We start from the raw sequence: 27,054 nt of genomic DNA on the forward strand, positions 1-27,054 counted from the left end.
TTTTTCCTTTGTCGTGAAATATGGATAATTGATATTGAGACTTTGTACTCGTACCTATTAAGCACTCCAGGTCTCTCTTACCATTTTCTCTTCGGTTTCCTGAAAAAGAAGTTTGTGTAGTTTTTTGTGTTTAGGCGTCTACGGTAATAAAGTTAATGACTTTTTGATAGAAGCAGGTCATGCAATGACGACAGCTTGCCGCCGTTCTAATGGATGCTCTTTTCTCTGTTGCTGTACAATTAAAAAAAAAAAAAAATACAACACAAAGAAAAATCTCAACATTTTATCTCAAGTTTTTGTTTTTGTATTTGTTGGATCTGTAAAATAAATTTCTGGCGGCGAAAATTTAGAAGTTCTCATGTTTTATGATTTTTTTTTTTCATTTTGTTTCCCAATCAACATGAAACCAAATAAAATTTTAGTTCATCGTGGGCTAAGGGAGAGGATGCCAAATTCAATTAAATTATGAAATTTCATTTGCGGAGTGATCAGAAATAATACTTGGAGAAAACGGAAATATTTCAAGAAAACTTATGCCTTTTACAAGTATTGAAAGACGGAGACTTTGGGGAGCGTATCAGAATTTAGAGTGAATCATAGTTTATAAGTTAATGAGCACAATTTTGTCTATAATACCATAAATAGACGGCTTACGATTTAATTCGGCTCAAATATAAACACATGTGTTTTGTATAAATGCTTAATAAACAGCGAATTTACTTAAAATTTCATCAATTTTGAATAGCAAAACTTGCTTATTAGCTTAATTTTTGTTGAAGTTACGATTGTGTTTTTAGACCAAAAGATCCAATATATTTCAATCAAAAATTTTCTTGTACGCCTTATATTTGGACTCTGGAGAACTACATACAGTGTAGCCAAATCCAGATTATCGCTTAATTCAGTATGATGTACTTATTCCGTAGAAAATACGAAAACTCGATTTAGGAGCCGTTCAAAAATTTTGTGGCCCCTGATCCAAAAAACTAATTAGTGGTGAAGATCGTAATCTTTTGGTGCATTTTTTTGGATCATCCCTAAAATTCTTGTTAATTTAATGGTTGAAATAGAGTTCTCTATATATTCTTTCTGCAAAGTTCGTCTGTACATGGAAACACCAATGATTGCTTATTTGGTCCCAAATTAAAAACATTTAAATTATACTTTTAAAAAATCATGTCAAACTCAAATTTGCATTGCGATTTATGTTTTGAATAGATCTTTCAGCAACCAAGAAAGTCATAATAATAATAATAATTCATTAATTATTTTATTGTTTTACATAGACATGAAATAATAGGAATAACATACTTTTATGCATCACAGATAACCATAACAATGGAAATCAGTAGGGAAAAAATATTGACATTTATATATTTTTGAAAACAAGTACCTGTACTTGCTTTGACATTTTACAAATCGTCTAAGCTTGTTGCGGCGGCCTTAGTGGGTAGGCACGGGTCTACCCAAAACTTTTCAAAAATATATAAACGCTAAAAGATACAATGAAAGGTAAATATATTTTCCACTATATTTATAGTAATGGTAGATAATTATTTAACAAATAGCATCAACCACTACTGTCATTAATCAATCAAATGTGTTTATGTATCCATGAGCGAGGAAGCGAGCCTACCCAAAATTAAAATCCTAAAGCTGTCCCTGATTTGCATGTGTCCACGTGGAGTCAGGGGCGCCGATTTCTCTAAAAAAATTTTTTTTTGGGGGGGAGGCATTCAGATGTAGAAGGCATATATGAGGATTTTACGACAAATTGCATTCAAATTATGCCAAATATTGTATATTCTTAAGTACAATAAGGAGGCCCACATGAGCTTTGGGGAGAGGGGTCCCCCAGGATCGACGCCCTTGCATAGAGCCATCAAGAAATAGGGAATTGAAATTATGGAGCCCACGAAATGAACTGCAGTTTTCTGACTAAAACACGCAAATGTTCAATCAACCAAGTTCTACTAGGATCCAACTTGTTTTCATTTTTTTAAAGCTCACAAACCGAACATTACTTCAATATAAAACAAGAAATCATAACAAAATGAATATTTCTGGGTCAATGCTTGGAAACGAACTAGATTGGTAATCCTGATCTTACTAGAACTTGAAAGAATTGTGATAAGATAGAAGGGCAGAGAAGAAGGTAGCCTTATTGGTGAAATCCCGTGTTTTTCTATTGATCTAGTTTTCGAAAGGAAGCTAGGGTCTTCTTGCATCTCGAAAGAGCATTGAAGCGTCTTATTTCCAGGCGCAATAAAATTTTAAAAAGTTTACATGGGTTCTTTCTTAACCATTCTACGACAAGTCTCCAATAATATGGTATTTGTTCCGTAGCGGATTGCTTTGAGTTATTTGAGAACCTAAAAAAAAAAAAAAAGTACTTAACCGTGAGATTTTCGAAAGTAAATTTACTATTAAACTTTCACTATATGTGAGATTAGTTCCTGAAAGAGAATGAAGGAAAAAAAAAAAAACGATACTGGCTACTGATTTTTGTCGCAGAAATGGATAACTTTGGTAATCAAAATTATGGTCATAAATTTATAGTATTTTGCTGTAAATTCTTCATTTGCATTTTGTACAACAAACTGCAATGCGATACTACTTTCGAAACACCGTTCGAAAATGGTAAGATTCAGTCCATTTCATAAGAATCTTTAGTCTTTCTCTAGGTGACTTATTTTAAATTCGTACCTAAATGAAATTTCCCAATGTTAAGAAGACATCACTTTTCCGCATCCCAAAGCAATAGATTCGCCCTATTTCAAAATTGGCAGCCTCTTTCGAAACAAATTTTCCCGAAATGGAGACCTAGCTTATTCTCTTTCCCGCGTCCGGAAGCAGTAGAGATCGCTGTAGGCCCGTTCACTCGTTTTAGAGTGTTTTATTGATTGATTAACTGACAATACACCACAGTCTGTGGCAATGCTAATCTTGAAATCTGTTGTCACTAATAACGGAACTACATACACTGAACAACGGACGAAAGAAAGGAACGAGAATGTACGAAACGATACATATATGAATTTGTAAATGACTTTCCGGACCATCAAAAAGTCTGCACTGATTTACGGACTTTTTTTTAAAAAAAAAAAAAAAATACATGCAATCGCTGATGATCGTGCGAATGAAGTGATCCAATATCCGTCTCTGCTCAACGGACAACCTTTGGAGACAATCAGCGATATTGAAGAAAAAGGGAAAAAAGCAGGATATCCAACATTGGGCTTTGTTGCCACGTTACCCAGGTGTGCTGAAAAGCGAAACAAGAAGAAAATAGAAAGAAATAAACATGTGACATGGATGAGAAAGGAAGAAGAAGAAGAAGAAGAAAAAGAAAATAAGACATCGAAGAACCACAATGACGGTTTTGTGTGACGGTATTCTTTGGCCTCGGGAGGAATTCGTACAATTTGTTACGCACTCTGCATTCATCCAAAGGTTTCATTTTTTCCTTTTTTTTTCTTTTTTTTTACCTGTACCTTCCTGGTTTTTCTGTCCGTTGAATTTGATGGCTATGTTGTGGTCCGTGGCAGTGTTCGAGTAGCAAGCTGAGTGAAGTATCTATGTTCTCAGTGAAAGACACTGGACGAAGTTATCCAAGTACACAGCTCATTAATATAACTACTTCAGTGCATCAAGTACAGTACACACCGTATCTATGCCCTGTTTTAACTTGAGCAACGAAAACATACTTTGTGGCTTCCCTTTGGATAGTCTCTCTCGTACAATCACATTTGAAAGCTGAAATCCATTACAAAACTTTCTACTATTACTATTTTCAATAACTAATGAACGAATTGGCGCCAGTGACAGATCTAGTCAAAGGCTAGGGGCGTAGGCCCCCCAGATTTTGAGTGACAAAAATAGGCTATTGTTTATATATTTTTGAAAGTTTATAGTAAACTCATGATATACCTATCATAGATTAAGTTCTGGCTGGCCACTCCCAGTTTTTAGTTGTAGATCCGCCTCTGAATTCGCCTTGGTTCTAAATATTTATCCCTGATAATAAATATAGAATAATATGCATTATTCAGATAACCAAATAGTTCAGTCATATCTACGGTTCAGTCTTTACGACGATTTTTATTCTGTGACAACACTTTCTGTGAAATGAGAAGAACTCTTGACTTCACGGAATATGTTAACATTATTGTGGAGCTTATAAAGAGCATTTTTGATTTATTTATTAATTTTCATTATGATAGGTTTTTCCATCAACTTACAATGACACACGAGAAATTACAAGAAATAGCACTTATATTTACAAGTGATCTTTACTGCTATACTAGTATTACCGTTTCATATCTGAGAAGTTGTAAAAAAAAAAAAGGAGCTTGTAAACTTGTAAGTTTTATGAAATTGAAAACTCTCTGTTGCACATCTGGGATATGTTTTTGTGAAAACATTGCTTTCGCTATGTAAAATAAACGTTAAAAGGTACGAGTCTTGAAGTACTTGTAAATTTATACATTATATAGAATAGACCATTATCTATATCACGGTATTGAATAACTGGGCAAGCATTATTATTATTATTATTATTATTATTATTATTATTATTATTATTATTATTATTATTATTATTATTATTATTATTATTATTATTGCCTCGTAAACTGCAATTTTCATTATCGATTCTTTTTCAAATCTGATCAAATATCATGTGCTTTTTGAAAATTAATTTGTATTTTGAATAAATTTAATATTTCTTAAATTATTTAATTATTTATACAGGGCGTTACAAAAATATGTCATACTGTTTTGGCAACAGATTCCTCACACCAAAATAAGAAAAAAAAGTTCATATCGACTTGAGCTCAAAAGTGAATAGTTTCGGAGTTATAGGTTGCCGAGAACGTGAAACAAGTGAACTTTAGAAGTTCATAGCTCCATTACTATGGGACCTATCGTAGTCGGGTCGAGACATCACGGAGAAACTAGTATGTGAACTATCCAAATATTCATATTTAAGAATGCTCCTGCACTTGCACATCAATTTTTTAGAGAGGTAGGTGGAGAGTAATCAAGTACTCCCAAACAGCCTCTCTGAAAATGATTGTACAAGTACTAGAAGTTCTGAAAGATGGATATTTCGATAGTTCATATACTAGTTTCTCAGTGATGTCTTCATCCAACTACGATCGGTCCTATAGTAGTGGAATTATGAACCTTTAAGAGGCTGTATCACTGCGAAATTAAAATACCGCTAATTTTACAGTAATTACGTGATATCTTCAAACAGATAAAAGATAATTGAAAAGTGGAACAAGACCTCCGTAGACAATGTCATTTTGCATGAGTTACCGTTATCACGAGTCACGTAGTAGCTTCCCGTTTGCAGTTATTTAGAAACGCGAAAATAAAATGCCGATTTTCTAAATGGTTGGAAATCGAAAGCAGATAAGTGAGCCGTGATGACGGTATCTCACGTAACATAATATTGTCTAGGGAGGTCTTGTTCCACTTTTCGATTATCTTTAATCTATTGGAAGATATCACACAATTACTGTAAAATTAGCGGTATTTTAATTTCGCCGGGATGAAGACTTTTAAAGTTCATTTTTCTACGTTTTCGGCACCCTGTAACTACGAAACTATGCACTTCCAACCACAGGTTCATATGAACTTTTTTTTTTCTTATTTTGATGAGAGAAATCTATTCCCAAAACATTGGCAATTTTTTGTAACACCCTGTATATTGAAATTTATAATACAAAATTTAATTTTCACTAAGTAAAGGTTATTTAAATAGATTTGAAATCAGTACAATGAAACCATTAAAATGACCGTTTCATTTAAAACAACAACAACAACAACAACTACTACTACTACTACTACTACTACTACTACTACTACTACTACTACTACTACTACTACTACTACTACTACTACTACTACTACTACTACTACTACTAATAATAATAATAATAATAATAATAATAATAATAATAATAATAATAATAATAATAAATCCTCATAGAAATCAATGAGATAAGAAGTAAGGATGGTCTAGATCTTCAACACCGAGAACAAGATTATATTGTCATATTACCAGTAGACTTTAATCTCAAAAGTTTTGTTGTATCTATACTAAAAGGTATTTCTTTGTATTGTGTGTTTCAGAGGGAGGCCGTCTTGAACAGGAGTTAAGGTATACGGAATCTGCATTGGGGGAAGCTGCAGGCAGCACCCATCAGCTGGTGATCCAAACTCCAAAAAATTCTCACGGTTCGGTTCTTCTTCCATCTGCTCTTCTTGCTCATCTTAACGTTCTTCAAGCTGCTACTCGCGTCACTGTTCATTTGTTCGATATGTAAGTACTTTTATTTTTTTTTAATGCAACTATATAAAATGACTTGCTCATAGGATCAAACACATAGTAATTTGCATCAATGTAGATATGTTGTAACTAGAATTTCTGTATTAATTATTTGGGGGCTAGGATGGCTCAGTGGTAGAGCGTTCACCTCTGATATGTGAGGTCTCTGGTTTGATCCCAGCTCGTGCCAAGCTAAGCGGTGGGCTTTGTGGTGAACATGGGGTTTCTGGGGATTCTCCGCTTCCTACCACTGTCTTCATTCCACAATTTCATTATTTATCATCATTATGGTCTCCCTTAGCCTTGGTGCGTGTTCGTGGGACGTTAAACTTTAAATTCCATTTTATTTCATTAATTATTTCAACACTCTATTTATGATAGCAATAGCGTAACGTAAAAATGTCGGGCCTCCCCGCAGGATTATTTTTGTGCCCCCCCCCTTCCCTTGCACATTAACTTCCCACTATATTATGTTCCTGTAGAAGATAATAATTCATAAATCATAATTAACACAGTGACTATGGAATATAATTAAATTACAATTAAAATTAATGCTCATCCAAAAAAGCAAACAAACTGCTGAATGTCGTAGTTCATTTGAAGCGGTGTAGTCTTATATCATTTCTTTTCTGCAAATATTTCTATTACATTACTTACGTCTATTGCTTTTGTTCTCGCACATTCAACACTTAAAATACTGAGACTGGTTAACCGTTCTTGAGATATGGAACTGCGTAAATAGTTCTTTATCAGTTTTTAATTTTGAAAAACATCTCTCCGCTGCAGAAACACTCATTGGTAAGGGGAGAAATAACAAAAAAGCTGTGCATACACCGGAAATGCTAGAAGCCATAGTTATCTATTAGTAGGACATAGTTCCTGAATTGTTCTTTTCAACTTTATTTCATTGTGTAATACCAAATTGAAATCGCAACAATGTAAATTATAAAGGTTCTGAACTGAATGTAGTAATAGGGATACGTATTCCTTTTGCTTACTTTTTTGCGCCAAAAAAATAAATTTTCAGCACATTGTACAGTCGGTAGCAAAATTATTTTTCCTTAATCCTCGAGTGCTAAGATGATTTTTTTTTTAACTGATATTACTAGAATGGATAACTTTTCATCCAGAGCATATTTTTCCTTTGCTAAATTAAATAATATTATTCAGTATTCAGCTCAATTTTTTGTTGGTTAAAGTTTTAGACATTTTCATCGTGATGGGTCCCCAAACTCTGCAGGCCCCTCAGTTACGCCCCTGTATGATAGTAAATAATACACTATATTAAAAACACTAATAATAGTATACACTGATTTGCAAACATACATATTTGAAGAAGTGTTTTTTTTTTTTATTAGTATTTTAGGAATTAGATTTCTGGGCTTTCGGTATTTAAGGCCATGTTAGCCCGTTACGTATGAGGGATGACGTCCCTCGGCGATCACACTATCTTAGTAAAGGGGAGGAAGAAAGGATTGGGAAGGGAAAGAAGCGGTCTGGGACCTATATGGTAGATACCACCCCGCTATTTGCCTGGCGTGAATGAGAAAAACTCAGGAGAATCTCATTCAGGATGGCTGGGCTGAAAAAGCTTTTTTTCGACTGAATGCCCCTACCGGGAATCGAACTCGGGACTTCTAAGGCGAGAGCGTTAGCTACTACGATAACGTGGGGCCACTGTTCAGCTTTTATATCATATCAAGTAATTTTAAAAGGTTCTGTTAGTATAATGTGCCCAAGACTCTTTTCCTTCTTAATATCTCCAGATAAAGTTGAGAGAAGAGTAGTATAGTCATAGGATGGCTCTAAAACCCCTATGGAAGAACATAAAATGGAAGAACATGAAATTAAATCTCTAGTTTTTACATCCAATGATTATGCCTTGTAAACCAAAAGAGGTGAGTTATTAATAAAAGTAAATGAGTATGAAGAAACTGGTGGAATTAGAATGGAGAAGGAATAGGAGAACTTCGAGAAACTCCACGGATACTACCTTGCCTACTACACTTATATGACCTGGGATCGAACCAAGAATTTCTCGTACCAGATATGAACAATATGTGCATCAGCATTCTCAATACAGTTCCTGAGATGTTCCATTTTTTTTTTTTTAATTCCCTTTAACATCCAAGGACGCAGAACAACCACTCCGGTAGTGAGTTCTCTATCGAAAGGGTGATTATCATTTGTATAAGAATTTTCCGGCTTCCGTTAAACAGATTCAGAAGAGTAAACATACCCTGCTAGGTACTACCTTTTAACGTACAAGATTAAAGATGCTGAAAATGATGATAACATCAAATCAAGGCCAAATGGATCAGCTTGAATATAAATGAGAAAAGCAACTCACTAATGTTTACGACTATTAAAAACATATAACAGATAGGGCGTTGTATCATGCCTTAAAACAAATATCAAGAAACAGACAGAAATTAGTTTCCTGTTATCGTGTAGCACTGTCAACAAACGTTGTGTGAAAACGACTAAAACAAAAATGTAACAATTCATCGTACTTTTTTTTTAATCGTCTAGAGTTGGCAATTCTGTAACTGAAAACACAGACTCTGTTATTAAAGTGTTGTCGAATGCTGAAGTTGCAGTTACGAAAAGGCCTTGTGTGGTCCAAAACTTTGGGGTGTTCCTTAGCTATGAACAAGCGCTTGCCTTATGAATTAAACATGGCGGCTGCTATCGGTCTACGACTAATGACTCATTTGCCTGATTGGACGTAGGAGAAGAAAAAAAAATTAGAAATATTTGCATAAAAAATTACTGGTGATTGATGCGATGAAATAGTTCAGAAACTGGTTTCTGGTTATATTTCTTTCTTTTCTTTTCTTTTTATTTTTTTTTCTTATCTAGCTGTCCAGTTGCAAGTGTACAATATAAAAGTTTGTGCAACTTTTTTTTTCCTCTTTCTTCAATCCTAAGCCTTTCTTTTCTCTTAAATTAAGAATTCGTCGCATGGTGGGTTTTTAAACTGTTGTGTTTTGCATTGAATAATTAATCAATTAAGCACAGAACTTGAATAATGAGTAGTTTTTCTACTCTTGTCATTCTGTATCTGTGCCTCATCCGTCTTTTTAAACTTGAAATTGATTAATTTTTGTTGGAATAAATTACCAACGAAGTGCTCCAAAACTGATCATTCATAGTCGAAACATCTCATTTTCTGTTCCGGTATCGTGATATCTTTCTGTTGTTTAATTATTAGGAATTAAACTGAAAAATGCCCGACAGTTGTAAGATTGATGCTGATTGTATACGTTGATCTTCATATCAATTTTTCTGTCAGACCGTACTATTACTATATTTTCATTTGAGTGAATGATAAAACTTGGCTTAAAGCTAGTAATTATTAGTTTCTAATATTAGCTTATGTTATTTACATTTGTGTTGCTGGCTGTTTAATATTCACATAACTATTATAAATTCCACACTTTATGTAGGCCAGTCAATTCGTGATCTCAAGTTCAACAGTATAACAGAATGTGGAAATAAATGTACATTTGTGTGTTAGAATAGTTTAACGTAGTGAAATATTATGAAAACAAAACATATTAATATAGTTATAAGTATTGATGTGATTTTTTTTTTTCTAAAAAAATATATATCTATGTGAGGACGCTAATCTTTTCAGTGTACGGAGCCTAATACCTTGCTAAGAATCCGAGAGAAGGACCGTACTTTTACAATAAACAGTGATATTCTCAACCCTCAGACCAATATATATTAAACATCAATGTGAACGGAAGAGATGGAGTATGAGCCCCACAATGGCAGTTGTGCAATGGGGACATGCGCCATCTTGCGTAAACCAATGAATGATTTGTGAGTGTCTGCATGACTCTCACATGATATGCTGGACAAACCGTGAATGGCATGAGTGAACTCGTTCTAAACACTGGCTCTACCCCTGGTATAACACATTTTCCTTCAAAAGCACACTGGTCTCAACCTTGGGTAGGGCATACTGCACAGTCACACGTTTCGGGTGAAGACTTGAAGCAGTTTCAATTCCTGATCCCTATATCCAACAGTTCTGCCGGTTGACAAAATCAACCAGCCAAGATGTGCCACCTCCGAAAACCAAATGATACATAGTAGTACATCTTCCTGGAGTTTAGATAGTCTGTTTTGGTAATTAATTGTTGCTTGTCAATACAATGAAGAAATGGAAAATTCGTAAACTGAAAAAAAGTAAATCTTTTATACAACACGAATACATACCTACATATATGCTTAAACCCTAAATGAAATTCATGATTTGTCTATGCATCCACAATGTGCTGATCGCTACGATTAGGTTCTGTAAACCAGTTCTTTATACAGTATTGCGTTTTATTTCTGACATTTATAATTCTTTCATTTTCAGTACGTGGAGATTAAAAGACTTATGCTACTCGCCGAGTATTCCTACTTACGACATACATTATATCGACAAAGTAAGTATATATAAATTTAAATGTTTTATCATTGTACTCGGACAAATATATTTTATTATTTTTCTTTTAAATGTGCATTGTGTGATAGCACCAAAATCATTTATGCTTTTTCTAATCAGTGGCGTAAGCGGAAATATTTCATGTGAGGTTTAAAGACACAGAACGTTATTTACGTTGTGACATGTAAGTGATATACCGGTATCTATTCTGAACCTTTAATAATGTAGCATTTTTTTCGTGTAATTGGGACAATGTTTGATACGAATCCGAATAATACTCATGGTCAGTGGCATATGTACGATTTTGTTTCGGGGAGGGCTTCGCTAACTTTCGGGGGGTGGGGCTTTGCCTGAAAATGTGAAAATTCTGCAAGATATTTCATATACTTTACTATAATAAGTAAGATTTCGAGGGGCTGGGCTTAAGCCCGGAATCCCCCCCCTTATATACGCCACTGCTCATGCTCTTTCTATGTTGGATACTTTGGGTAAGGGACACAAATGTTTACAATTCTCGTTAGAGTTTCCTCTTATAATTTTGGAACAAATTTCAAAATTTCAAATGCTTGTATTTTTTTTACTATCAATAACCAAGGGCGCCGATCCTGGGGAAGGACAAAGGGGCCCGGGGTCCCCCAAAGCTCATGTGGGCCCCCGCATTTTATTTATGAATATACAATATTTGACATAATTTCAATTCGTCTTAAATCCTCATATATGGCTTCTGCATCTGAATGCCTCCCCCCCAAAATTTACAGAGAAATCGGCGCCTTTGTCAATAGCATACCTAGATCGAAACCTATAATCATTGGTTCAAGTTCTATTTATTTGTTTTTCGATTCAAATATATCTAGAAAGCTTTATATTTGCAAATTTAATAATTCCTTTAGCATTACTATAAAAAATTAATAACATTTCATGATATGTGCATACACTCACAAATTCTTTTTCTCGATAATTGCCATTAGTTGTACCTCACTATATCTTATAGTATGTTGTTTAATTCTGATCTTTATAATTCTTTCACTTTCGGTACGTGGAGAAAATCTTGATACCATATTGATGGACTGTACTTAATTGATGTTTTGATTAGTTTTAAGACTTAGTTACTTTGAAGAAATATGTAATGTGACTAACTGTTTATTATCCAGTATTTGAATTTCAAATAGTAATGCTGATAACACAAATAATTGACGCTGCTTATGTGAAGAATCGGTGTCTCATTGTACTCAATAGCTCTGAATTCAAATTTTAAAATATATAGAAAATAGATATTTCGGGACATAGACATAGTCAAGTTACCATAGTTAAAATAGTAAGTTTTTGTTACTACCATCCGCTATGCCACTGGTTCTAATGTATATATATATATATATATATATATATATATATATATATATATATATAATTTACGGTTACTATCTACAGCTTTGATTTGCATATTTTAATTTAATAGCTGTTTCAAACACCTATTTTTACAGTATTAATTTCACAATTAAAAAATATATTAGGCTTTTTCGTTTTCAATTAATTTTGATTTTTATTTATTTATTTATTTATTTATTTATTTTTGTGTGTATTATTCTGCAATGCTGGTACTTTCATTATACTGCGTGATTTATGCACTGCACATTTTCGTTTTTTGATGGCTTTTTCAGATATTAGAAAGTATATTTCCATGTGCCATCATAACTCCCTTAGATTGTTTCTGGGAGGGTTCGAAGTTGCTGGGCCCCGATTATCCAGTCACCATTCCGTAAGTTGATGTTTTACTTTTCTTTCTTTCTAGTATTTTTGTTTGCATGTAATATCATGAGAGGTTCTCGTGATCTTTTTTTTTTTTTTTCATAAGCTATTTTCATGAGTTGTCATATAATTTTAGATATGCCACACAGAAAGGTTTGTGTTAGTTGTTATCTCTAGTTTTGTTTCTTAAAATTTACAAAATAAGATGTTCTTTTGGACATTTGAGTGTTTGTATGTTAACAATAGGCTAATTAATAAATGAAGCGAAATGAAATTTAAGTTAGGTTTTCTTATTTTAGTTACAAGCGAAAAAAACTTTAGTTTTTACCAGTGTGACTTCCCTCACGGGTCGCCTCTGAATTTAAAACATCTTACCATAAAGAACATTACACTTTTGTGGCTATGTTGCAAACTTATCTAAAACCATGGCCTAAGAAGCAGGGCTTGTAGCAGTACGAGGTCTTACGGATCCTCCCTTGTGCATATTAAAAATGGTACTGTCGTATTCCAAATTGGTCACAAAGCTCCGTGTTATTGTCATTAGCGTAGAAGGTTCTGTTTTAAATTGGCATCTTCAGTAATGGTAAACTTCAACGACATTTTCAAACCTGAAATTCAATTTTAAAAATGGATTTAATTTCATCAAATGTCAAACATGCACCGGTCATAATGTTTTGCTATAATTAGTCATATTCACATGTTACAGTCATGAGAATACTGACATCTGTTACGAAGAAACACCTTACTATATATTGTAATAATAATGTACAGGTTAAACATGACATATTTCCATCAATATTTGTTATTAATTTGTTTTCGCTAGGTTCCAAAGTCGTGAGTGCTCTGCATGTGAAACTTGACAACGGTTATGTTTTGCACTGACTTATAAATATTATAATGAAATAGAGAATTGCAATTTTTGATTAAGTTTCTGAAAGAAGGAACTTTAAAGAGCAAATAGATTAACGATAAGTAAGAGAGGGAAACTTATTTACATGAAAATAAAGTGAAACGTACACCGGCTTGTGCTTTCTTTACCTAGCAGACTATTGTTTGGAACCGAAAATGTCAGTTTTAGATTCTTGCACTTTGGTTGAGAGTGAGTGTGACGAAATCACTTGACTCATTTATTCAGCTTCGGAAACAACACAGATATACTGCCTGTTAAATTATGGATACATATTTTTGATGGACTTTGTATAGTAAGGCATGTACAGTTTTATTCGGGGAAAAAAAAACTACCCATCTTTCTTTGAAAAGCCCTGCACTATTACCTGCAGTTCGAATTAAATGTGTTTTTTCTAATAAAACTTTAGTTTAAATGTATTTTGTTCTTTGGGCGATTCAAAATCTTTATTTAGAACGAAAGTATTAGAATTTCCTAACTACTGTTGCCAAAATATCGCCTTCTAAAGCAAGATGCGTGACTAAGATTTTAAAACAAGACTGTACGTACAAACTTAACCCGAAATCCAAATGACTTGATTTTCTAGCGGAATTGAATCCCTGATTTTCCATGTCAAAAACACAATATCAGTCACTCAGCCACGAGGACTTTCAAATAGGTTATTCATTTTTTTTTTTTTTTTTTTAGATCAAGAAATTAATACTTTTTCCTTCTTTTTCTGTAGAGGCGTGGGTTCGTCCGTTCGGTGGACCAACCTCAACCCGCAAAAATTGGTGGAGGAGATGAAGAGTTTTCACTTCTTGTTTCCGTTTCATACGCTCGAAGATGTCATGAAACGGGTAAGTTAAAATAACTTTTTTAAAAAATAATATTTCTCATTACCTTGTATAATTAATGTGTACATGTGCCTATAAAAGATTTACAGGATTATGCAATCATTTGCTATGTAAGTTCAGCTTTCGACGGAAACAATGTGGCATGTATTGACATCGACATTCCTAGCAGCATAGATAATAAACCTAACAGTAGAAAATGGTTGGCTGGCCAACGGCCAATGTTGGCCCTACTTCATAATTGGCCGGTTTACCAACCATTTCTTTTACTTTAACCTAAAATTCAGTTCTGAAACAGGATGTATATCTTGACCTTATTAACTGACCCAAAACAAACTTTATATGCGAAGAATTTCATCCAGGGAACCTTAACAAACAGTTCTTACTGGAGATTGAAGTTGATTATCCGTCACTGATTCATTCATTGTAACTCGCGTTTAAAAGAATTCCATTGTGTAAATGAACTGGAATGCGCAGTTTAATCTAAAGTGATGGAACAGTTTCGTGGTTCTTTCTTTGCAGAATATACACTAACACACACACACACACACAAAGATATCAGAAACTACTAGAGCAAGCAGAGATTGTCATGCAAAGGAATAAAATGTTAATCACAGCCGCACGGTTATATTGTTGTGGCGGAAGTGTTCGAGCTGAGGGACCGGTTTTTCGTCGGCTCAGCAGCTGTGGCTCGTAGAAGCAAAACCACGATCGAGTCTTTTTCGCCGGCCGAGCGACGGACCACCCAAGTGGCCCGCCTAGCAGCTGCACAATCCCGTTCCCGTCATCTCACCGCACAGACATCCTCCCTCAAACAAACAACTTCATGTTTTTGTTGCTGTCACGATGGTTGCTTGGCTTATATGCTGTGTGTGCTCTCTTTTTCTTCTTTTCCTTCTCCTCTCCTTACATCTCTCATATACTTTCTGTTCAAGAACCTGTATGTAGATTACATACCAATCAATGTTATACTGGTTTGCTTTTAACCTTTTTACTCCCAAGAATTTTTGAAAGTATTTCATGTCGTTCTCACATTTAAAAAATGAAAATAAATAAATAAATAAATAAATAAAAATTGGTTAAATTTAAATACAATACTCTTAGCTTAGTTCCTATAATACTGTTATGAGTTAAATCGACATCACTCCATAGATTTCTTTTGCCACTATCTAGCGAATAAATGGACTACTTATAATGTAGTTTTTTGGTACGGTACTGTACAGATAATTACGCTTTTTACATCAAGAAAAACTTAATTAAAATTCAGTAATTTGCTTCTAAATTTTAAAAGATGAACGTGCAGGGTGTGTATAATAAAAAAAACTAAGAATGGCCAACTGTAAAGGAAGTTTGTATCTCCTTACTTAATTAAAGGAACCAAATTTTCCAAATGACCAATCAAAGAAGTTTTAATGCAGTAAATTATGGTTTATAGCATTTTAGTTCCTTTTTTTTTTTAATTATACAGTAAAACCTGCTAAATTGCGACCTACCTTCCGTAATTTGGTCGCTTACATTTAGTGTAAATACAAAGTTTTCTAAATTAGACAAGTTTTACGGTATATGCCATGTTCTCGTACGTATTTATTTGTACGTAAAGCTTAAATATGAAATTAAAAAAAAATATGTACGGCAGTATAGGAAGAAAGATCAGAAATGTTAAAAACGAGGGAATTTATACATTTTCCTAAAGAGTACGTTTCTTTGGTTTCTTTTACAGGCAGGAATAAGCACTGCCTATCAAGAAAAGCCATGTCTGGACCCCATCGATGAGGAATGTCCAGAAACAGCACCAAACAAATTTTCAAAACAGGTAAGTGTTTTATTTTATTTTCATTCTTAGTTTCCCAGTATGCATGATTCTTAATATAATATATAAACATCTTTTCCTCTACGCAAAGTGTAAAGTTCAAAGGTAAAATTTAAGAAGTTCTAGTTAAGGGTTTGACAATATATAAATGGGTTTCTTACTGTGACAAGTCCTTATATTTCTTCTTTCGTAGCTAGAAATATAGATTTTTTTTTTTTTTAATATTCTGTAGTCAATAACAACTGTCTATATACTCTTCCTTACACCGAAGAAATTTGTAGTCAAATGGGCCAGTTCTTTCTAATATTATTGATTAAAGAATATATATATAAGGGAAGTTCTTTTTCTGCCAATTGAACTATAAAATAAAGCAATTGGTGTTGCTTATTGTTCTGTGAGCGAAAATCTGTGTCATGAGAACATTGTTTTCCTTACGTATACAATATAAACGAAGCTTACAATAACTGACATCCAATCTAGAAGTGATAAGAGATACCTATTAATAATGTCATGAAAAATATTTTTTTTTTCTGTAGGTTTAAAAAAGTGTTAGTGTCGTGGCCTTGTTGTTAACACTGTAACTGCCATTTTGATTTTTTAAAATCAGTCTGTAACACACAAACATTTTCCATGTTTTATTTATTTTCTTACAGCTGCAATGGATTTATAGGTCAATTCACCATTATTTTCATGGGTATAAAATATACATAAATTGTACATAATTTTTATTTCTTTTAAAATTTGTTTCAACATTATAGCTAATAACTATTTTAAAAGCAAAACGTGGACGTTGCCACAATGACTAAAAAGAGGCGTATCTAGTTGATAATTCAAATAAATATATACCAAAATATAACGGAAAGAAGTCTAAATTGACGAAGTTCGAACAACTGGACTGTTCCCTTCACCATATAAACGTATAAATTGAACTCGAAAATTATCTGTGATGCTCCTTTATGGTTACTTGTCAGTCCTGTCACAGCACCGTAATATGTTGGTAAAGAACCTTGTGTTTTGGAAAAAAAAAAATCCCTGTTCTGTTTTAATCTTTTTTTGTAGTGCTTCCTGTTCGCGCGCCTACGCTGTTTTTCTGTGTTGCCATCTATCTTAGTTTATTTCGTTTCCCATTTTGTGTGCAAATTGAAATCGGCGCGAGAAACGTTGTAGTTGAGCAATTTTTGTCACTTTGGCCTGTCACCTTGTCGGTGTGAAAAAAAAAAAAAAGATTAAATTAAATAGTTTTCTTGTGGTTAGCCTTGGCGCCCACCTGGTTCCGTGACAGGACAGGCCTGGCGCATACCCCGGTTTATAGCCCCGTGTGTCCTGTATTTGTGTGTGTGTGTGTGTGGAGTGTATAGGTCATTTAGCTTCAGGTCACTTCGAGTGTGGTCTTATACATTTTTTTTTTTTTCGCGGTACAAAAGGGCCTCCATCCATCCCTCTTTCTGCCGCTCCTTTATAGATTTTTTGGCATCGTTTCTTGAGTCGTTTTTGAAAGAACCTTGCGAGTACAAAAGGTGAAGCTTGCCAAGTCAAAAGACAGAGTGAAAATAAATGTCTCCTATTGGATGACTTTTTCTTGACACTTTAATCTGCTTTCGCCCTGTACGACTCTTATTCTTCGTGTGGTGTGTGACAGTATAGATAGAGACAGGTCTTGGTCGAACAATATATGCGCCGTCAAATTACTTTCTTTTCTTTCTTTTTTTCTTTTTTCTTATTGTTCCCAAAGACCCACGTTTTACAGACTAGTCCTAAATACTATATCCCCTACTGGTTCGGCTGTTGACTTTTATTTATTTATTTAAAAAAATCTCTGAACACAGGTGTCACTACTATACACTGAAAGGGATAGTTAGAAGGAAAATTACCGCTGTTCAATTGTTCCTGTTTGGTGTCTTTATTAAGAACCATTACCCTGTCATGATATTTCTACGTTCCTTTCTTTCTTCGAATGCACCGTATACCACCACCATGTTGTATCTCGATGAGTTTATTAACAAAAGGTTAAAGAATGTCTACGTGCACAATCCAATAAAAATTCTTTTTTGGATCTGTTTGAAAACTTAAGAGTCTTCAACCCGTCGAAATTTTACCGCTAATTTTACAGTAATTATGTGATATCTTCAAATAGATAAAAGATAATTGAAATATGGAACAAGAGCGCCCTAGACAATATTATTTTGCGTGAGGTACCGTTATCACAAGTCACCTAGTGGCTTTCCGTTTTCAGCTATTTAGAAAGGCGAAAATAAATGCCGATTTTCAAAATGGCTCGAAATCGAAAGCAGATAAGTGAGTCGTGATAACGGTTTCTCATATAAAATAATATTGTTTAGGGCGCTCTTGTTCCACATTTCGATTATCTTTTATCTATTCGAAGATATCACATAATTACTGTAAAATAAGCGGTATTTTAATTTTGCCGGAATGAAGACTCTTAAAGGAATTGCAGAGTATTTCCTACACGTGAAGATAACTTTCTCGTTTTCGTCTCAGTCAGTTCTAATGCCAATTTGTTGCTTGCCTACTTGCTGTCATTTCTGTCCACACAATTGTCTTCTATAAAAATATATTGCCCAATTACCCAGCCTTATACATATATATACACAATGATGTTTCTTATTCACTGTATAAACAAGTCTTTATTAACAGATTTGTTTACCAAGTCAGATTTCTTTAAAGAGTATAAAAAGTTCGTTAAAATGCAAGTTGTATCCGTAATACGTTATTCAAAAGTAGACATATTACCTTATGTATCCTTTTGTTGTCTTTTCAGCGTAGCAATAAGAACATTTTTTTTTCTGTATGGTATAGCCTGAAAAATAATTGAGACCCAATCCCTCTATCGGATGTCGAACCCGGAAACACACACACCGAAAGAAAAGGAATTAATACCTTGGTTATTTTGGGTTTTCTGTTTTGTTGTGGTGACATTATTATTGAAGAATTAATAGCTAAAAATTTCGTTGTTTTGTGAATCACGATATTTCTGTGGCATTCTTAATTACGATGGTAACTTTCTATAAAGCGGTACCTTTCTATGTTAGTGCAATTTTGAGTGCCGGTTTTTCTCCTGGTTTTCTTCTTGTCACTCCAAATGTCATGATTATGTCTTCAACAGCCAGTATTACTTCCTTCCTATTGCTTACAGTACGGAAAACAAAGTCGAAATAAATATACGAAAAATGAAATCCTTATTGGAATATTTTATTTTTCCGAAATATCTAAATTATTTGTTAGTGTGCTATCATGAGTCATACATTCTCAGGTATCAAATCTTTTTAAATATCAATTTAGCATAAAGAATGGAAATTGTTGTCATACTTTTAACATTGCATCCACTAATCTTAATATTATTTTTACTAAAGAACTTAACTACAGTATATTTTGGTAATGTGTAAATAATAATATGTAATTGTTTCATATCATCCTTTATGTGTATGGTGTATTGACAGTATTTGTATATTATTTGCATTATTGTATTTTCAGGCTCCCGATGTGGGTGCCGAACTTACGGGTGGGTGCTATGGCTTTGCAGCGAAATACATGCATTGGCCGGAAGACTTAATGGTAGGAGGTGCAAAGAAAAACAAGACTGGTCATATCGTAAGGTAAGTTCCGATGAGTTTCTCAGTTGTAAGGAATTATTGCTAAATAATTTATACTGTACATATTTCCAGACTTTCCAATGCTTCTATATTTCCTATATTTTTAACGAATCCTCCTATATTTTTGTGGCATTCTACTTCCACTTGTGCAAATAACAGAAGGAAATAAAGTGTGGGTGGTTGGAGGGCCTTTTGTCTCCACAGTAGGGTGGTTGAATGGAGACTCTTCTGTGTTTCGTTCTTTCCTGCTTATTGTCTAAAGATAAGTATACCAAACAATATACAGTTAGCGCAAAAAGTATTCATACAGCTACAAAATAGAACAAAAAATAAACTAAGTTTCGTCATATTCATTAAAAAGTTCTATGGAGTAGTGATTTTAAAGACTTATAAATAATTTATTTAGATGTATCAATAATTGTGTACTAATTATAGGCAAATAATTGTAGAATATGTTACACATAGTCAAATATTACCTTAAAAACGCCAGCTGCAGAATGTTTACATTTTAGATTTAATTTACATTTCATTTAGATCTTGAAGACGTATACTTACAAACACTGATTTTCTGATACAGGTCCTTTTTACACTTTCCTTACGGGCGTTGCTTAGCACTGGTGAGCTACATACGAAAACACTAAGAAACTCGTATAAAATTTTGCGACGAGATAATTATCCACTTAGTTACATTTAGAGTAGAATATTTGTTCATATAACATTTTTTTTTTTTTTTTTTTTTTTAAATTTCTACCTATTGGATAATTGAAGTGTTCCTTTCACACAGCTTCACAAAACCTCATATATTTTTTCGTCGTGATTTCCATTAGCATTGGAAAGCCTGTATTTCATATACAAATGCAATAAACGTTCACAGGACATGAAAAATGGCATGTGTTCCATTTCTGAAACTGAATTTTTTCGTTTGTCGATAGTAAGAGTGCACACTGTGATTTAGACTTGTTTCGCTTACTTCATCTTTGTATTTCCTATTTCAAAATGTTAGAATGATTGTTAGCATTTTAAACTGAAAATATAGTTTATAGCTTAGCGAGTTTTCGAAAAAAAAAAAAAAAAAAAAATCTTTGCGCGAAATGCTGTATTTAATATTTTGATTGAAATAAATGTTTTATTCTTGTAGAGCAAAAGCCCTTCAAACGGTTGTGCAGCTGATGGGTGAAAGGGAGATGTATGAATATTGGGCTGACGATTATAAGGTTCATAATATGGACTGGACTCAGGAAAAGGCAGCTATGGTTTTAGATGCGTGGCAGCGAAAATTCTCAGAGGTAAGTATATGATTTCTGATCAATTGAAGACTAGTATTGAATTGCTGTTTATTACCGGTAAGCAACTAGTAAGTAACTAGCATATTGTCAGAAATGTCAATACAAAATGTTTGCTATGGAGCAAAAGTTTTTAAGGGCGTATTGTTCAGTATTGTAGAGCATGGTCATAATGACTTCATCACTAGGTAAGTAGACAGTAGCGTAGCTAGGATGTTCATTTGGGGGGGGGGCAAGTGCTGTTATCAGGGGCGGATCCAGGACCGACTTCTAGGGGGGGCGGTGGATTGTCATACTGCTACTTTTAAGGGCTCCAAACTTTGGGATGGGTTTTATTTATATATATAAAATAAGAAAGTTTCCTCTTCTGGGGGGCGATCGCCCCGATCGCCCCCCCCCCCCCGGATCCGCCCCTGGTTGTTATATGTACATATAGAAAAATTACAAACATAAAATATATAAACATAAAAATATAGAAAAAATTACAAACATCAAAGTACCAAAGTATATTGTCGGACCTTTTTGGGGGGAGGGGGGCTCTAACCCCTCCTTCCCTACGCCAATGTAAGTAGATAATGAAAGTTAATAAATAAATAAAACAAAATAGATGTGCCTCCGTGCAACCGAATTTTACTTCGCGAGGTACCTAGTTTGATTTCGGTGGGAACATAATTTTTAATGTGAAGCCAGCATCATATGTAACTGGTCCTTTCAAAAGGAAGCGAACTCCAGCATAGAAAACCAAAAATAAATAAATCAAAACTTACATAATTGTTTATAAGCACACTAAATGGGTATCTTTAGCTTTCAAGCTGAAGCAGTGTATCGATGAATTGTGGAGAGAAAAGTATATTACAAAGAAAGAGAGAGGGTTCAGTTATGTGTGACTGTCAGCCATTTTAAATGTTATAACTTAATGAATATATATGTCTAAAAAATATTCTGTTGTAATAATTGATGGCACATACATCAGTGGTGCATTAATATCAGATAGTAGCACCGGGGAAAATTGAAAGTCTGGTTTAATCTCGAATTATAATGTTAATAATAATAATACTGTATTTCAGCCGGTTTTCAGTTGTACACCACATAATTATGTAATAAGTAATAAAAATTACCAGAATTATGTACAGATGAAAGTTTAAGAAATTACATTCGCAATTTACAGAATACCAATCATTGTCTGAATCGTCTATTGTTCAGTTTTGTGAATACCTGTAAAAGAATGAAATTCATATACTGAGTTTAATATTATTTTCATTTGCAACAAAATATCACACATAAACGACGAAATTTAATTTTTGATTGTAATTGAAACAAGCAGAAGTTTATCTATCACACTTTAGGCGGTTGTCGATCTGAGTACTCTTCTAGCGCTGACCAGCAGTATGATTGACAACGGAAAATCAAATGGATCAGAATTGTACTCCCAGTCTAGTTTTACTCGTTGAATTTTATTGAATTCACACTGACAGAGAATATGACATAAAAAATAAAATTCCTCCATTCATCCAAGGAACCCACTATTTTTGAAGTTGAAAACAGTTGCTCTCATGGTAACAAATCGAAGTTAAATCTTTATCAGATTGCCATATGATTTATCGTATAAAATGTTTGAAATAACACAGCGACAAGTAATAGTGACAGTCTTTTGTGCCAAGCGTTATTTACGAATATATCTTTCTATTTAGAATCTTACAGGAATATGTTATTGCCAGAAGTCTAAAATGTTCTTGAACTGTATATCATTTTGGAATTTAATCAAGAATACGCCTAACGGGTGATCTAAATAATTTCTAGGCTGTACTTTATCAGGTCGCATCATCTATTATGTACGATCCCTTATATCACCGCAGACAGACAGATTACTAGTGCTGTGTATATAATTGAGCAAGAATGTGTCTCATTAAGTGACACATTCAGAGACTAACAGGGCATGTGAAGTCAAAAAGAAGTCCCCAACAGTGTAACCTGTACCATTCATTTGGTTCGTCTATGTTGTAGGCACTTGTGTCATGATAATTTTTCTCTGCTGATGTGGCAATGAGGCATGTGTTTGGCAAGCTTCATTGCATTGTATGCATAACTTTCTTTTGTATTGTTCAGCTAAATTGGCTCGTTAGTTTCCCGCTATATTTATCTGTATGTTTTTTTTTTTATTTGTTTCTTTTCTCTCTTTCTTGAACGTTTTGTTTTGTTTTTTGTTTTTTGGCAGGAGGTAAAGCGTCATATGGAGGCCTCCAACGACACAATGAATTACAACGTATATGCCTTTTCAACGGCCACGTTGAATGACATCTTGACGCAGTTCTCCGAAACAAGCGTGCCCAAGGTTGTCGTCGGATACATTTTTATGGTATGATTATAGTGTTCTTTTTTCCTCTTATTTATTTTTGTTTATTTTGTCACGTACTTATTTAGATCTATCCTCTTATCTTGTCAACTTTACAAAGTGCCGATTATTAGTATGTGCTTCAGTGATTGTAGACAACATTGTGTTATATTTCGCTAAACATAATGAGCCCGGATTTCCACGCACAAACCAACCCCGAGATATGCATGCAAATATGCACGAAAAATATCAAAAATATGCTTTAAAATATCCATAAAAGTTTAACATATACACTGAAATATACGCTAAGAAAATAAAATTTTAGTTTCTTACAAAGATATCTGACCTTAATAATCTCTGTTGCAATCGAAAGTGAATTTAACTAGGATTGTGAGCAACAAACTCAACGCTTTATAACTCTACATCTGCGTATACAAAGTGATTCACTTTAAATATAACCTACTTTCTTGTGATATACTTGGAAATATGCTAGTATGCAGCAATAAAATTCGGAAATATTCGTATCCTGCATAGTTTAAAAAATATGCGTGAACATCCACTTATATGCGCCATCATATGCGTCTCAAATCCTTACACGTCCGTCGGAAAGAAAAAAATATTTTCCATACGTTTCTGCATGCTACTATAAACATATTTTGCATATAAATCCGGGCTGTAATAATGATAATAAATCGAGTGTACTTATGTGTAAAACGTCACTTAATAAGACAAGAGGTCATAAAGGAGACACTGTAGCTGAGTAGTGTAGTGCTCATCGGTGTGAAGGTTGTTGATTCGATCGCAGACTGTGTAAGTATTGTGCGATCCATTGTATCTGTGGTTTCTTTCCAGATTTTCTTTTATTGTCTCTTACTCTTTTCATTTTATCAATTTTTCTGTTGTTATTCACTTGCATTAGTAAGTATCACCCTTTCCCTTTAACCTGCAAGGCATAACTGCAAGATATTAAACTGAAAATCTTAGCTCATTTCAAAGCATTCTTATACTTTCAATTGTGAATCATTCGTCATTAGAGCATACAGACGAAAAAATTGGAAGGAAATTCTGAAAGAAAGAACGAAAATAAAAGACAAAGAAATGAAACAGTGTCTTGAGTCTGCAGTACTATATTCTGAATACCTACCACCAATACCGAATAACCTAATACTTTATGTTCTAGTACTGTCCTTGTCCTGTTTTTATGCCCTCTAAGAGTTCACATCCCTCCTTTAAACTTAATTTTTCTACGGTTCATTTTTTCTTACTTCCCATATTTTAGTAAGGAAGTTATCTAGAAAACATAACATTGCTGGATATCAGCTTATCCATGTTTCTTGGCCGCGGTGTCTCAGTGGTAGAGCGTTTACTTCTGGTGCATTGGGTCCTTGGTTCGATCCCAGCTCGCTCCAAGTGAACTTTGTGGTGAACAAACACCGTGTGCGTGGGTTTTCCCGTTTCCTCTCACTTTCTTCATTCCATCATTTCCTTGATTTCTCGTCATCACCGTCTCCTTGAGCTTATCCGGCATAAATGTGGAACATAAAACTTTTAAGATTTCATTTCATTTTATCCACATTTGTCGCTGATTTCAGATACTAAACAGACCCTTTAGTTTAATCGATCAATGTGGTTGATTTTACTGAAATGTTTGCTGATATGTTTTCTGATATATTTACTTTATATTGAATGTATAGTTTATTGTATCTTCCACTCACAGTACATCTTAATAAACTACTGTAAGTAGTTCTGAATTTCTATTATTATTATTATTATTATTATTATTATTATTATTATTATTATTATTATTATTATTATTATTATTATTATTATTATTATTATTATTATTATTAATATTATTATTATTATTATTATTATTATTATTATTATTATTATTATTATTATTATTATTATTATTATTATTATTATTATTATTATTATTATTAATTTCAGTTATTGTATGCGGGTGTATCATTGTGGCGATGGAATGATCCTGTAAGGTCGCAGAGCGGAGTGGGTATAGCAGGCGTTTTGTTAGTAGCAGTAACAGTAGCAGCTGGTCTTGGATTATGTGCAGTGCTTGGCATTGCATTTAATGCTTCCACCACGCAGGTAAGAGAACTGCTATTGAGTTTACTGTTGAGAAAAAGAATCGCTAAATTTGATTTCAGTTCTTAAGTTACTTGGAAATGTCGTGATTTTTGATATTCATATAATGTTGTAATGACTTTTCTATTATTATATTTATTTATTTACTTATTTCTCTATGTAATCCTAACTACATATAAAACTCCTATAATAAAAGGCTTATGTGCTATTAATATCAATTATTATATATCTTTCAGTTAGTTCTTCTTTGCTACTATTTTAGAAAAATATTGAAATTTGCTAAGATTCCACTATTAATAGTGAAGATTTTCATGAATTAGCTAAAATTTTACTTATTAGTGGTGAGATTTGCTTAAATAGTACAAATCCCTTTGTGGTGTTTGTCGTTTTATTTATAAATGGATAAATCAAGGGACGTACATTTTCTGAAATATAAACATAATATTATTTTGTTTACTAATTGGACAGTTTATTTAAAATGTATTAATAAATAAGAGAAATTGTATGAATAGGTATATTTTTGGACCAATTAAATATTACATCCTTGTACATACGTATTACATGCAAGTCTCATTTTAGTGTAACATTTAAGATAATGAGGTTTTGATGTCTAAACAACTAGCAAATTTATGTTTTACTGTAGTTTTGCGTATATAATGTATCTTTTCTCGTTCCGCAGATTGTACCGTTCCTGGCGCTGGGACTTGGAGTTGACGATATGTTCCTGCTAACGCACACATACGGAGAACAAGTATCTAGCGATGTTCCTATTGAGGTACGTTGGCAATTTTTTTTTATTTTTCTCTTTGTGATAGCTACAGAGGCGGCCAGGGAAGTCACAGTCGGTAAAAATTATTGTTTTCGGTACAGGCTAAGAGAAGAAAACGTAGGTAATGTACTAATTCATATATATAACATGAAATCATATATATATATATATATATATATATATATATATTTGACTTCCCTCAAAATCCGCCACTGGATATTGAGAGCGGATTCATTTTCAATTAACAGCAAGTGAAAAAAGAATAATGGTAAGGGAAGTGGAAGAAAGTTGGCCGGGACTATGTTTGAAGGTACCATCCCGGCGTCCGCCTGTCCTGGTGAAACAGGAAACCCTAAATTTGACGATTGTTAGCGTCTTAAATCATTTTTAAGCCTTGTTAGAGAAACTAAATTGAAAACAAGTCTTTGTATATAACCCAATGCTCGTATATGAAACCCAAATAGTAAGACACTAACTCTTTTATCTTGAAAAATATTCCTTTATACACAACCAGAACCACTAATATATATGATTATGGACCCACAACATAAGTGAATGAAGTTACTGTCTTTTACGCAGATGTGTCGATGGCCAGCCCCAATTTCAAACATGCTCCCATTCAATTTATGCTGTGGGTCCAGGTAAATGGCAACGTTGCATTTTCATTTAACACAGGGCGCATAAAGAGTGTGCAGCACAAACAGCTCATCCTATTTTTTAAAAAAATCCTTCACTTTAGATGGAAAACATTATATTTGAAGACGTGAAAACTTGATATTTTATTTTAGATAACGGCCTTGTTGTTTCATATGCCCACTATCTCACTAACTATGTTTTTTGCGACTTGTTTTCACGACAGTAAATTTTCCTTACTTT

General features: G+C 33.6%; 1 protein-coding gene across 2 annotated transcripts in view; it reads left to right on the forward strand.

Annotated features, from left to right (window-relative positions):
* Positions 1 to 27,054, forward strand: part of ptc (protein patched) — a 189,714-nt gene that overhangs the window by 118,586 nt on the left and 44,074 nt on the right. For both annotated transcript variants that reach the window (XM_081742289.1, XM_081742288.1), the window contains exons 3-12: positions 6,142 to 6,331; positions 10,713 to 10,782; positions 12,440 to 12,537; positions 14,159 to 14,273; positions 15,988 to 16,080; positions 19,570 to 19,691; positions 20,827 to 20,974; positions 23,187 to 23,327; positions 25,254 to 25,412; positions 26,089 to 26,184. In XM_081742289.1, the coding sequence (XP_081598415.1) occupies positions 6,142 to 6,331; positions 10,713 to 10,782; positions 12,440 to 12,537; positions 14,159 to 14,273; positions 15,988 to 16,080; positions 19,570 to 19,691; positions 20,827 to 20,974; positions 23,187 to 23,327; positions 25,254 to 25,412; positions 26,089 to 26,184 (1,232 nt within the window). The remainder of the gene's footprint in view (positions 1 to 6,141; positions 6,332 to 10,712; positions 10,783 to 12,439; positions 12,538 to 14,158; positions 14,274 to 15,987; positions 16,081 to 19,569; positions 19,692 to 20,826; positions 20,975 to 23,186; positions 23,328 to 25,253; positions 25,413 to 26,088; positions 26,185 to 27,054) is intronic.

The sequence above is a fragment of the Thermobia domestica genome, chromosome 16, assembly GCF_964235325.1.
Source record: "Thermobia domestica chromosome 16, izTheDome1.hap1.1, whole genome shotgun sequence".
Taxonomy (NCBI): Eukaryota; Metazoa; Arthropoda; class Insecta; order Zygentoma; family Lepismatidae; genus Thermobia; species Thermobia domestica.